The 15000-nt window shown below is 35.2% G+C and overlaps 1 protein-coding gene across 1 annotated transcript in view; it reads right to left on the bottom strand.

Moving 5' to 3' along the window:
• The window catches only part of LOC127623839 (protein lin-28 homolog B-like), a 24186-nt gene extending 11929 nt beyond the window's left edge, over positions 1-12257 (bottom strand). Inside the window, exons 1-2 of the mRNA XM_052098392.1 lie at positions 12248-12257; positions 11590-11759 (exon numbers count right to left, since the gene is read on the bottom strand). Coding sequence (XP_051954352.1) covers positions 11590-11759; positions 12248-12257 — 180 coding nt within the window. The remainder of the gene's footprint in view (positions 1-11589; positions 11760-12247) is intronic.
• Between the last annotated feature and the right edge of the window lie 2743 nt (positions 12258-15000).

The following is a 15000-nucleotide window of genomic DNA, read 5'->3' on the forward strand; positions in this document are numbered from 1 at the left end:
TGTGTGTGTGATGATTAAGAGATCATATAATTATGTGTTAAGTGATGATTAAGCCTAAAAAGTTTTTTTGTATCCTGGGGAGAGGATCAAAAAATTAGTTCATCAAATTGTTGTGAAAAATATTTGAAAAGTGGGTCGCTGCAAATGCAACTTTGTATATAAAGTCTGGCATCAACTCACAAACTTTATCTATAATTACAAAGGCAGCATTTTTGGAGAAAGCAGCTGACCTCGAGGCAAACGCTCCTGTCTTATCAATGTTATTTTCATGATTTCTACAAGCTATAAAATGTCAAATAAAAGCAATATTATGTGGATTCTAATGTTTTGGAAAATAGCAATGAATTTATTTGAGAGGTACCTTTATATGCTTGCCCTTTTTAGGGTTAACTCTGTTATGTTCAATAGAAATACAATTCACTTTACATGAAAACAATCTTATAAAGATTATTATAATTTCATAGACTATTAATATGAGTTGATGTTCTCCGATTGATGCACAGTTTAGTATTTAAAAAGCAAAAGGTTTCATTTGTAGAAAAGAAATTTTTTTAAATCTTAAATGTTTTTTTATTATTATTATTAGATTTTGAATCTCTGATTTCAATGTGTTCTTGACTATATCTGTGTAAAATTTGTACTTTCTTGGGCAGAGTAAAGTTGAAGTTTCTCTTCTGAATTCTCAACTGACTTTCTGAATGTTATTTCAGCACATAAATCATTGTTTTTCCGTGTGTGTGAATAAATCTGCGTTTTATTTCTCTTTATTGGAATCGAAAGTATCTTGATTTAAGATGTAAATAAACAACAACCACACACACACACACACACACACACACACACACACACACACACACACACACACACACACACACACACACACACACACACAATGCTCTAAAGTGAGTAATCCATAACAAGAGAGTGTCAAGTTTACAGATCATCATCCTGCCAGAAGAGTTTCATACTGAAAAGACAAACAAAATCAAAATAAATATTTATCTTGTGTTTGTGTGTACAAGATACATAATTCTATTGATTTTATTCATCTTCATTCAAATTGTGATGAAGCTTAAAATCAAAAAGGATTGAATGGAAAAAATACAGAGAATAAAATCAAACTTAAGTATAGAAACTGTTTTAACGCAAACCCTCATTTCTGCATTTACAGGTCAAAATGAAAATAAAAATGACATACACATGAAAAACATTCTTTTTGTTTGTTATCACTTGCTTTGTTACACTTGACTTGTTTATTCGTTTCATTAAAACTTAATTAAAAACACGTTTGTTTTAACTTTTGTCCTGTAAATCTGTTTATTTTTGAAAAATCCAAAATGCTTCAGCTGCCTTTTAAACCATTTGATTCGAGGTTTTAAACTATTATGAACCAATGGCACAACACACCTCAAATATACATTTTAAATTAATGCTTTAATTAATGTTTTTCTTTAAAAGCAAATTACTAAGAGTTATTAATGACTCAAAAGGCCAAAAAAGTACTAAAATGAAACTATCAATAAAAGTACCAATACACAGTTTTTTAAATCTAAGAATGAAAGTTAAATCAGTGAGAGTTGAGCATTAATATAATGACACTTTTTAAAATAAATAGTATAATAGATTTGCAATATATATATATATATATAAAAATAAAAGGTTCATATGGTCCATAGATTTCAGTACTACAGAACTACTCTCAGTAGAAAGTCAGTGCTTGTTTGCTTCAGATCAGTAGCTGGCTCCACCCACTCACTCACGCTTCAGTCCTAATATGGGCAGAGCTGAAGGGGGAAGTCATGTGATCTGCAGTTTCTGTTCCCACTCAAGATGAGAAGTTGAGATGGAGAAATGAAGAAATGGAGAGATGCAGAAAGACAAAGAGAAACTTGAGCTCTGAAGAAAGAAAAGAGGTCAAATTGAACATAAACATAAAGGGTAAAAGAAAGGGTGAGAAAGCATGTTATAAAGTGAAGGAGAAACTAGTGTGATAAAAAAGCAGAAAATGAGCAAGATATTAAAGCTGATAATGAACTATAATAACACTGGGTGTTGTGGGTCATTACACATGTTCATGCATCCTCAATATATTGAATACAAATTTAAATCCAAAATTTTAAAGATGGAATCAAATATAAGTTCATATTAGATCATATTAGTAAGTTTCCTTTTATCACAATTAAGTGAACAAGGGGTACATTTTAATCATTTCAATGTCCTCTTTTAAAACCAAAAATTGCCAATTTATTAAGAATATTTTTTCCTTTCTCCAACTGAAATGTTTAAAACAAAATCTCCCTTCCTGAAAATATTTTTTAATAGGTAATGAATTTATTGGTTTTTACTGTGTTGATTATCAATTTTGATACCCTTTAACTAACAAAAAGCCAGTTCACTGATGACATCATCATCCAGGAAGTGACATCATTTATGGCAGAACAAACCTCAGTAAGTATTAGCAACAGATTTTATGAATTCTTAAACATTTCATACTTTTTAAAACAATTACAGAAATCAATAAGATAAGATCAACGTTTTAAATGAAATAATATAAATATGATTTAAAAATATCCAAAATGATAATTTTTAGCTCTTTATTTCCATTGTGTAAATAATGTTATATTAGTTATAAACAATTAAGTTTAGGTGCCTGAGCAGATTTCCTAAAGTCTGGTAAAACCATTTACAGAAATATTACCTTAAATAGAATAAAAAGCACAGAGTGCATGTGCATATTAGATCTAATGTTCCTGCTATTATGAACCAGGATTACCCCGCTTCAGATTCAGGATGCTTTATTGACATGGTAAAAAGCTTTATAATGCAATGCATTTCAACTTTAACACTGTAAGCCCTTACAGGTTGATTGAACTTAAAAAATTTATGGAAACTCGTTGCCCTAAAAAAGTTAATTTTGTATTGTTGAAAAAACAACATATTTTAAGTTTAATGAACTTAAGATTTCAAATGCATTTAATTGAAAACTTTTAGTTCATTGAACTAACAGTTTTTAATGCAGTGCAATTGAAACTTTAGGTACATTAAACTTAAAATATGTTGTTTTTTCAACAATACAAAATTAACTTTTTTAGGGCAACGAGTTTCCATAAATGTTTTAAGTTCAGTCAACCTGTAAGGGCTTACAGTGTATGCACACATACAGCATAAAGCACTATGATGAATAAATAAATAAACCCTCTCTATCCATCTATAATATAATGGATGTAAACTGGCAAACTAGAACGATAGCTGAAGAGTGAATGCTATAATGCAGGAAGAAGAAATGGGGAGATATTTGTTCCTGTTTGGACAATTAAAAGTTTTTGTTCCTCCTTGTATCAATTCTAAAGTCTCACACTGGCTTGTCAAACAACCGCTAAGAAATGTTTTCTATATCATTTGTTTTGGGTGAATTTTGAAAATAAAATAGTGTAAGAGAAAGTGTTCATTTATGTACTTTTCTTTTAATTAAAAATGCCTCAATGTGTTGGACAAACATCGGTATCAGCCGATAAAAGCTATTACGGACATCAGCTGATTTATTTCAAATCTGCTGATGATCAGGGACAATTATAACTTGTGCTGTGTGTGAAAGAATATGCCTCTTGTGTGGAAATACTTTGAATTGTTTGGTAATGACAGCAGAAGTTCACGAGGTGGATCTACCGTTAAAACATTTAACAAAACTCATTTGATTTCTCAAGCTCAACACAAAAGAATATGATGAGTTTGTTAAAGCTAAAGCTTTTAAAGAACTCGTTTATAATTGAGTTAATGTGAGAGAACGTTACAAAAATTAAGAAATGTTACCAATTTAATGTGCGCCTGACAGAAGGCTATTCAGAATGTATTTAATGTATATTAAGAGGGTTAATGTGACTTATTAATGTGCTTTCTGTTTATAACTGAGACCAGTTACTCTGAACATGAAACACTTGTAGAAAAAAAGTTATTATTTAAATTTCTTTCAAAGTTGTGTAATTATTTATAAGTGATTTGAAACAAAGTAGCATAAAAAAGCAAAACCACCAATCGGTATTGTATTAGCAGGTGTTGTTTTAAATAACTGGTAGCATTTTGTATTGACATGACTCATTTTATACTTAGATTTTGTATACAATTTCTTTTGTCATATTTAGCTAACTTCTGGGGACAAATCTGTCACCAATCTACACACAGACAAGCAACAACGAAAAACATCACCACCCACACAAACCCATTTAACATAAAATGATAACACAGTGACACACATCCACACCATAAACAGCTACATGAACAACATTCATGCAGGAAGAGTCACACTAACACATGCCCTGCACACACAACATACACACACAACCGTGCAGCACTATGAGAGGTATAGCATTTGGAAAAAGCAAACACAAAGTTCCAGATGAAACACACACACACACACACACACACACACACACACTGCAGTGCGTTGATTCTGAGTGTGAGGGCCGGCTGAAGCCACACCTCCTTTTCCTTTTTTGTCTTTAACGAAATTCCTCTTTTAAAGAATGTTCAAGGACCCCAACCCCACCACACACACACACACACACACACACACACACACACACACACACACAATGCTCTTTAAACATATAAACAAAAACACACACTCTCTGACATGCATTCTATAGTACTGATAGATTGTAACATGTTCTCTCTCTCTCTCTTACACACACACACACACACACACACACACACACACACACACACACACACACACACACACACACACACACAGATACTCTTTCCTGTGCTGGAGTGAACATAAATCCACACATACACACTTTTTGCCACAAAAGAGAACTGAACTCAGAAAGGTGAAGCAGAGGAAGTAAATTTGTGTGTGTGTGTGTGCATACATGCATGCATGTGTGTGTGTGTGTGTGTGTGTGTGTGTGTATGTGTGTGTGCGTGCGTGTGTGTGTGTGTGAGAGAGAGAGAGGGAGAGAGAGGGGGAGAGAAAAAGAGAGATAGAGAGAGAGAGAGAGAGAGGGAGAGAGAGAGAGAGAGAGAGAGAGAGAGAGAGAGAGAGAGAGAGAGAGAGAGAGAGAGAGAGAGAGAGAGAGAGAGAGAGAGAGAGAGAGAGAGAGAGAGATTCATGAGTACTGCAACTGCAGGAGACTGTAGGCTACTGATGTAGATGGTAAAATTAAGATTTTCCCTCATAACTCAGACTACAACAAATCTGCCCTCTTTCTATACAAGAGACACACACAACGCAACAATATCACTAAAGATATAAACACTGAGAATGATTAGATCATAATATCAATTTTAAAACAAAAGTCAGTGTTAACTGGGAGCAACAGCAACAAAGCAAAATGGTATTTGACCCAAAAATGTCTGTAATTTTAACGGTAAAAGACTGTAAAATGCTACAGAAAAATCATTAATTGATTAACGAATTTTACAGTAACTGTAAAAATTATTTATATATTTTAAAAGACAATACAGTGTTTTTTTTTTTTACAATAAACTGTTGTAAAAATTACATTTTTATTTCAAATGTATAAAGTATGATTTTCCTGAATAATTAATGGTGAAAAAATACATTATGTTTAACAAGAGAGTACATGTACTTTTTTACAGTGGATTATTGTTAAAATTACAGTAAAAAAAACAATAATCAGGCATTTCCACAATTCCCTGCATGACCCATCATATTTCATTATATTTTATGGGAATAGTTATGATGTTTCTTCTTAGTTTTAATATCAGTTCTGCACCTTGGGGTGTTATGTGTTATATTAGATGTGGTTTATTTAATGTTTACTGCATTATTTTAATCTCACATGTGTTACCCTGATGATGTTTCGTGTTTGTGTGAGTGACACTGAGCGCTGTTCTCCACATGTTTATTGCTCCTGGAAGAGTCACTATTGAAGAGCTTCATGTCATCATGTGCCCTTCTGTCATTGTTACAGCGATTAACAATACGTTATAAAGAGCAAAGCAGATTTTTACACTTTCAGAAGGTTAAAATCAAGTTTAAGAAATTCTTTTAACAGATTTGTTTTGGTTTTGTTTTATTACAGTGCCAGCGTGGTCATGTAAATTACAACAGTTTTAAACTGTAAAATGAACAGGTTGTTCTGTACAGTTGTTTACATTTTTACTGTATTTTTGGCATAATTATTCTGGCAAACACAGCTGCCTGTTTTTTGTTTTTGTTTTTGTAATAACAACAGGATTTTATATACAGTGTATCTCAAATAATAGCACACATCAAAGTAATAATATCATTGCTGTGATACTTTTTAAACATTACTGAAAAGTTTCAACTTCATATTATATGTTTTACAGTACTAATGATTTTATCTGTCAGTAGGGCTGCACAAATAATCAAAGAAATAATCAAGATCACAATTACAGCTGCCACAAAAACTCATCGTGAAAACAGTCAATTGCAGCATTTCTTATTTCCATTTTTTTTTTTTTACAACTTTTTTTATTTGTTTGTTTCTTTGTAATGAACGATAAGCTTCCCAATTGTATAATTTTATTTTATTTAAAATTTGAATACCAGATTTGTTTTTTCATGCTACTAAGAGGATCAATGTGATGTTCATTTAGACTCTTGAATTAATATTACATTAAACAGCAATAACGTTTTCAGGAATAAAGTTCTCAGATAGTTTTTGATGAATATGACATGCAGATGACACACAAAAGAAATACTTAAATTGTAAATTATATTGATCAAATGCATCCCTACCTATCAGGAATATGCATTTAAAGTGCCTACAATTTCACTATTTAAATGGGTAGCATGTAATCTTTATAACAGTTAATAAACGTCCTTAATAACTAGACACTGAAAATGTGTTCATTGCATATTTTGAAGATTTAATCTTTTAATGAATTACTGTTACACTTGACTGCAATCCCTTAAAAAATATTTGTGGTGTGGTCCGTCTGATTAAGACATTTTAAATATGGCTAAAACCAGTTCATTCAGATGTTAACACAAGAAGTGCATTCTTAAGTTATTTGTACTTGATTCGTGCTATAGCGACAGTGTAAGCTATATCTTAGCTCAACAACCTAGAGATAAAATAGATATTAGTTCAAATTCAAAGCCATCAAAACTTTATAAGCATACGAAATATACTCGGCATCAAAAACAATTCATTTCTACACATCAAAATAACAGAAAAGTGACAACTCACAAAGAAAAACAATTGCACTTTTTTTTCTCAAGCTGAGAAAGATCTTCCGCCCATAAATTGTTTGTGATTAAAGACGTTTGGTGTTTTTCATTTGCCCACCCGAGTATCAATGTGAGACACACACAGAGCAAATAATCAGCCATACACACTCTACAGAGAGAAAAAAATCCTTTCTTCTTATCACAAACACACACTGTTCAACGGCAGAATAACCTGCAGAGCATAATACACACACAGCCTGCACAACAGCATAAAAGCTATTTCAATCTCAATGTAGCATGAACGCACATATTCAGAAACAAACAGCACAAATAAACGTTTGCGTCAGAGCGAAATGCACATTTTGTCAGCTGCATGTGCTATTAGTCTGTGACAAACATATACAGTAACTCTGTCTTTTTACAGAATCCGGTCTCGGCAATATGTTTTGTGTGTGTGTGTGTGTAAAGCTAAACTAAGCGCAGTGTTCAAAGTGTACAGATATTTGAACAAATAAATGCATGGATGCTGGAATCAGGGTACAGTGTATGTACAAAAGACAATCATTTGTAAATAAATGAGATCAAAACACACAGCACTAAATGGAAAGCATGTAAGTATGAGTGAGTGGCCACAGATATAATCGCAATGCACCTAATGTATGTTTGCAACTCTCAAACACATTCATACACAAAGGAAATACAGAGTTGACTTCACACAAATGTACAACGCCTAAGCGAAATGAAATAAAACCATACAGCTATTCCAATGGACAGACACAACCCTTGTAAAGTATCAATATGATTTCAAATGCTCAAGCTGTGAGGGTAAAATAACACATTCATTATCCAACTGCATACAGCAGGAATGTCACATATCAGCAAAACAGCTCACTTCATACTGACATTTTTCCCTATAAGAACAACTCAAATCCATGCTTAATGTGTGTTAACATGTAAATATCATACAGATCATGAATGTGTCTGTTCGTATGTATGTAGAAGAGTTAAGTGGGGCGACACTATAGTGTTACTGCACAATCCTGGAAATAACCAGATTTCAAATAAAGATTTGTGGTTTAACATATATGCTTCATAACAAATGGTAATGCAGTGCATTTATTGTGTTTGATTAGTTATATGTATAACTGTAGATATGGAGCTTCCATTTGATTTCAACCATTAGTTCAATTAGCTGGATATAAGAATGTATAATATATATGCTATTATTAAGATATATTACATTACTAAACCCATTTAACTGACAGAGAGCTGTCTGGCTACTGACCATCTTAAGAAACTCCATTTCCCAGAATGCACTCAAGTATAAAAGGCTCCAACTGCAAGAGGTTTATATGGGCAATTGGGCATCTTTTAGATCATTAAAAAAAATTATTTCCATACAAGATTTCAGTTCAAATTTCTATTCAATTGAAAATCTACATTAAATTCCCCAACACAAATCTTTCAAATAGCAAATTAAACTCGACTATACTAGACTCTTTTCAATAAATATTTTAACTGCAGAAAAAAAAACATTTGTTTCAGCTTTAGAGAAACTGTTTTGCCCAACATGATGAACGTGCAACAGTATAATTCAACATGAACAATAATTCAGTTTTTCAAAAAACACTAATCATGCATGCATATATTAAGCTAAATCATCTTCACTTTAACTAAATTCCAATTGCAAAACCACTTTGTTAAGCATTATACAATTAAATACATAAAATACAATTTAAACATTAAATATATATATACACATAGTTTGAATGGTCTTCATAAATACAATTATTAATTAATACTGTAAAATAAATTAAAGCTCACAGGAAATGCACTATTGTGAAGATGTCCTCAAAAATGTATGACAGACAGACAGATAGATAGATAGATAGATAGATAGACAGACAGACAGGCAGATAGATAGATAGATAGATAGACAGACAGACAGGCAGATAGATAGATGACAGACAGACAGACAGACAGATAGATAGATAGACAGACAGACAGACAGACAGACAGAGATGGACGGACAGAAATAGATAGATAGATAGATAGATAGATAGATAGATAGATAGATAGATAGATAGATAGATAGATAGACAGACAGACAGACAGACAGACAGACAGATAGATAGATAGATAGATAGATAGATAGATAGATAGATAGATAGATAGATAGATAGATAGGTTGATGACAGACAGACAGACAGATAGATGATCGATAGATAAATAGATAGATAGACAGACAGACAGATAGAAATAGATAGATAGATAGATAGATAGATAGATAGATAGATAGATAGATAGATAGATAGATAGATAGATAGATAGATAGATAGATAGATAGACAGACAGACAGACAGACAGACAGACAGACAGACAGACAGACAGACAGACAGATAGATAGATAGATAGATAGATAGATAGATAGATAGATAGATAGATAGATAGATAGATAGGTTGATGACAGACAGACAGACAGACAGACAGATAAATAGACAGACAGACAGACAGACAGATAGATAGATAGATAGATAGATAGATAGATAGATAGACAGATAGAAATAGATAGATAGATAGATAGATAGATAGATAGATAGACAGACAGACAGACAGACAGACAGATAGACAGATAGATAGATAGATAGATAGATAGATAGATAGATAGATAGATAGATAGATAGATAGATAGATAGATAGATAGATATGATGACAGACAGACAGATAGATAGATAGATAGATAGATAGACAGACAGACAGACAGACAGACAGACAGACAGACAGACAGACAGATAGATAGACAGATAGACAGATAGATAGATAGATAGATAGATAGATAGATAGATAGGTTGATGACAGACAGACAGACAGACAGACAGACAGAGAGACAGATAGATGATAGATAGATAGATAGAGGTGAATGTGTGTGTGTGTGTGTGTGTGTGTGTGTGTGTGTGTGTGTGTGTGTGTGTGTGTCTGACCTCAGTGTGTTTCCCTACTGTCCACCACAGTGACCCTCAGTAATGTATATGTGTGTGTGTGTGTGTATATATGTGTTAAAACACTGTGGTATCGAATGTTCACAGATATTGTAATCTGTTACACTGTTAATTTGTACAATGAATTTAATTTGTACATTTAAATTTAAGTTATATACTTTATTAATCTGATGTCTTTATAATTATTCTATGTGTTCCAAGCTTTGGCAATATTGTAATATGTACAGTCATGCCAATAAAGCATTTTGAATTTGAATTTGAATTTGAATAGATAAATAGACAGACAGACAGATAGATAGATAGATAGACAGACAGACACACAGACAGACAGACGGATAGATAGATAGATAGATAGATAGATAGATAGATAGATAGATAGATAGATAGATAGATAGATAGATAGATAGATAGATAGATAGATAGATAGATAGATAGATAGATAGACAGACAGAGATGGATGGACAGAAATAGATAGATAGACCGACCGACCGACCGACCGACCGAACCGACCGACCGACAGACAGATAGATAGATAGATAGATAAAAACGGCATGTTATGTTACTGCACCTTTTTTAAGATTTATGAAACCCAAAAATATTACAGTGCAGATTTCCCAAGATGTGTTTTGAAATGTTAAGTCACAGGAAGCGATTTTAACATCTTATTTCCCACCAGTATATATATAACACTGCATGACATAATTGTCCACAATATATAAAACAGAAACACAATGTAACAGCAGCATAAATCAGCTAAACTTACAGCAAAACAACACTGAAGGGAGTTGAGTACTAATGGAATGCATGAAGAAATCTTCCTGTTTTTTCTTTAATACTACACGTGACATTTTAAGGCTCTTAAAACCTTCAGGGGAAACTTATAAAGCAGTATAGATATACTGTATGTGCTAAGATTGGGTTTGATTCAGTTCTGAATATCCATGTGCAATGTGACCTATAGAAAAAGGAAGAATATGGTGCACAAGAGATGGGGGGCGGGGGTTTTTGAACTACACCCATGTAAACACAAGAGCACATGATGTTCAGTACATCAGTTCACACAGAAACCCGACACATTCTTCAACAATCGGCTGACATCGGTATGCCTCCAATGAAAGCGGCTGCATGAGACACATTTTCCGACATGTTGGCAGATTTATCAGACATGTTCCAGCGAGGTTAATGAATACATCTGAGTGTCACAAGTGTACACTGTTTCTCTCTGATGCGTTTTATTTGGCGTATGTAATGCCGCTCTTAAAGTGACAGGAGATGAAAACGATCGCATGTTTACTTCTGCTTTCCTCAAGCACATCTGCTGATGTCAATGAGATGCGACAGATAATGTGATAAAAGAGACCGAAATGTGTCATGAGAGTGGATAAGATCCATCAGACGTATTTTAAATGAGCTGAATTGGTTACTTACTTGATGAACGAACACGTCCAGTGGAGGGTCCACTAGCTTCCCCTCGCTGCTGGTCATCGATATAAATCCAAACCCCATGCGGACATTAAACCACTTGCAGTAACCGGAGCCAGCCAGAATCTGCGGTGGTGTCCTGGCGTTGTCCGACCCGCCACCTCTGCGCGGCCCTCCTGTGCGGTCAAGGGAAAAAAGCCCAGTGAGCCGTGATTATGGTGTGTGAGTGTGTGTGTGTGTGTGCGTGCGCGCTCGTGTTTGTTTAAATCTGAATTAGATTTGTACTCGGTTCTCTTTCTGCATTGATGGTGGGTCTTCATAGGCAGCGTTTCTGAGGGGAAATCCCCAAATAGGCTACTCCTCAACAACACGCGTACATCCAGCACCGATCTGTCTCAAATGTCTACACCCAAAAACCACCCTGTGGAAAACTGGAGAAACTCAATGAAAAGTGGAGCTACACTTAGAATGGGATGGCGTTTGCTCAATGTGCCCTATAGTTAGTACACTATGTAACTTGTGGCTGCTGGCCCTAACGTGGGGCAGGTGTACCCCCATACCCCCCCAAAAAACAAAGCGCTGCGCGGACCGGTGCGCGTGCAACAATGAAAGCCTCCTCCTAAACGTGCGCCAGTGAAAAGAGATATTAAAATAGCATCGTAACCTTCGGCCATGTTTCCCCGCGGACCCTCCGTTCCAAAGTTCCAGTGAAATCGTTTCCTCCGTGAAATGGGGTGATGCGCGTCACCGTCGATCCGACATCCCGATTGCAAGCGGGGACAAATTTAGCGCGCATGGTACGACGTGCGTCTCCTTTTCGGATTTTTTGTCATGTCTCTTTTAACATCTCCTATACTCACTCACTCTCTCTCTCTCTCTCTCTCTCTCTCTCTCTCTCTCTCTCTCCTCCCTTGCACATTCGCTCTGTCTCCCTCTCTTCGTTTCTCATTCGCTTGCTCGCAGCGCTGCACACGTGACTCCTCCGTGAGCCCGGGAGAGTGAGCCGACTCGGAACCGGGCTGAACTTGAGCTCAAACGCTGCGTCACGTAAAGCATCTCCTTTTGAATAGTTTAAGTTTAAGCACGTGGTATATTATTAAGTCTAAAGATCTTGTTCAGGAAGTCTTTCGAAATGCCATAAAAAGTCCTAGAGACAAGAAAAGAGCACTTTTAAGTGTTTCATGCTTCATTTTAATGCAACTATTTTAATAATGCATAATGTAGTAAGCAGATTCCAACTGCTGGTTTACTTCATATTACATTTTCTTGCAAACGCGACATAAAGTTCCTGAAATAATAATTTTTTTCGGAGGGAAGCAGCTTAATGGACCTGTCGCTGGACCATGTTCCGTTACACTGTAATAATTGTTTAATAGGCCACGAGAGAGTGGGTTGCCGTTTAAACCATTCCAAGATATTGTTGTTTGGGTAAAATAAGGTCTCCATTTAGGCTTGTTTGTAGAAGTACATTTCAGCTTTTCTAATGAGCTACAAATGTAAGTAGAAAGAAGAGTGGAGCATGCAATTGATGGTTGTATTTCAAGGCTATTCTGGTCAAAATTGCAGGTAAATTGCAAAGTTGTTATAAGTATGTATGGCCAGCAATTCTAGGATGCAACTTTTGAACAGATGAAATTAAACCATCTTCCTTTCATGCATCCCATGTTTAGTTGCTGAGCTCGTGAGGTTTTTGGATTTGTGTCTGAGTGATTAGTTTACAAACTGTAGCCCAAGAATTCGTACAAATTCTGCTCAAAACGGCAAATGTCACCTTCTTGTCACCAAAATGTCAATAGGCTTTCTTTCTTTGCTGCAACCTCCTCATCAAACCTGATGCCTAGCAGATGATTTTATTTATCTTCGTCTTTGAGTCAGAGGAAAAACACGTTAGAGGAGTGAATCAACAACCACCCCCATCTACCGCCTCTACACCCCGCCCACTTTCTCCCACCCCCACCCACTCATACCGACCACCCTCCGGAATTCACCCCTGCCCTGCCCTGCCCCCAAACCCCAACTCCCCTCCACGCCAGCTCTGGTGTAGAAGATGCCATGTGTGTGGAGGCGATAGATGGTGGTCGTGCCATTGCAGCGCAGGTCACGGAACTGGTCACCGGTGTCAGATGTTAAGCATTTTCTAATTTCCTAGGGTTTCCCATCTAACATTCAAAAAACTGCCCCGTAACCACAGGGTAACTTATCCCACGCGGTCACGGACACACCCTACATGTCCCCGTTTGATCCCATGATCAAGTTCCGAGGCATCCAATAAGACGGATAAATATAGATGGTACTAGTCATCAGTTTGTCTAACGAATGCATAAAGTAGCATTGACCAATATTGATCCGTGGTTTCAGATATACTTGAAATAAAACAGAAGTAATAGATATAGCCTACGAATAGATAAACAGCACCTACACTCTTCTCTGAGTCGCAAGCTGTTTTCTTTCATCAGAAACATTATTGATCATGCATTTTATTTGCACAACATAATGCTTTTGTCAAAAACAACATCTTCTGTCTAAGCAGCCTTATCTATAATGGACATGGATGAAAAGGTGTTCGTTTAATTGAATGGCAACTCATAACAAAATGCTCAAGGCTATAAAATAATACAATAGATCAAACAACATTTCAAGTTCACCAGTTTGGTTCAATTATTTCAGCGTTAAATTCCCGAGGGTAACAAAAGTTATGATAAACAAGAGTTACTTAACTCTTGAAGTTTAACTTCGGAAGGGATCTCCTGTTTTTCATTTTAAAGAGAAATTGGTGCATCACTTTTCTGTACCAACTCAATCTAATCTCACACACTTTAGACACTGATTGTTAAAAACAGTGATAAAGTCCAGGAAAATGTTTTGCATATGAAATAGTGAATTTGTGCATGTGCAAACAGATGCTTTTGAAATGCAAAACAAACCATTTGGCATTTTCACAGTTTTATAATCGAATATATACTTCACTTAAATATTAAAAAATACACACAACACATTTACTGAAGAACAACGCGTGACATACTAATAATGTTATTCAATTCAATGTTATTCAACATTTCTGGGAGCCAAAATCTCAGTTATTTTATAACACGAATCATGATTAAGAGGAACTGTTAAGAGTGCTCAACAATGATTGGTTTGTACGAAACAAACATCTTTACAGAGGCTATCTTTGGACAAACTCTTAACATTCGGAGTATGCTATTAATAAAATGTGAAGATAATCAAAATGATTGATTGATACTGTGCGGTCTGATTGCAAATCAGAGTGAAAGAGGGAGATTTTATCTTAAACTCACCCATTACAGTAGCATGTGGTTGATTATCTGGACTTGAGTGTATTGAGCAGTTCGGATCCGCCATACCTTCACCTCACCCACCCCCACCCTGCAGAACCCCTGAGGAAACTCATAGTTG

This window comes from Xyrauchen texanus, chromosome 30 (assembly GCF_025860055.1).
Source record: "Xyrauchen texanus isolate HMW12.3.18 chromosome 30, RBS_HiC_50CHRs, whole genome shotgun sequence".
In the NCBI taxonomy this organism is placed as follows: Eukaryota; Metazoa; Chordata; class Actinopteri; order Cypriniformes; family Catostomidae; genus Xyrauchen; species Xyrauchen texanus.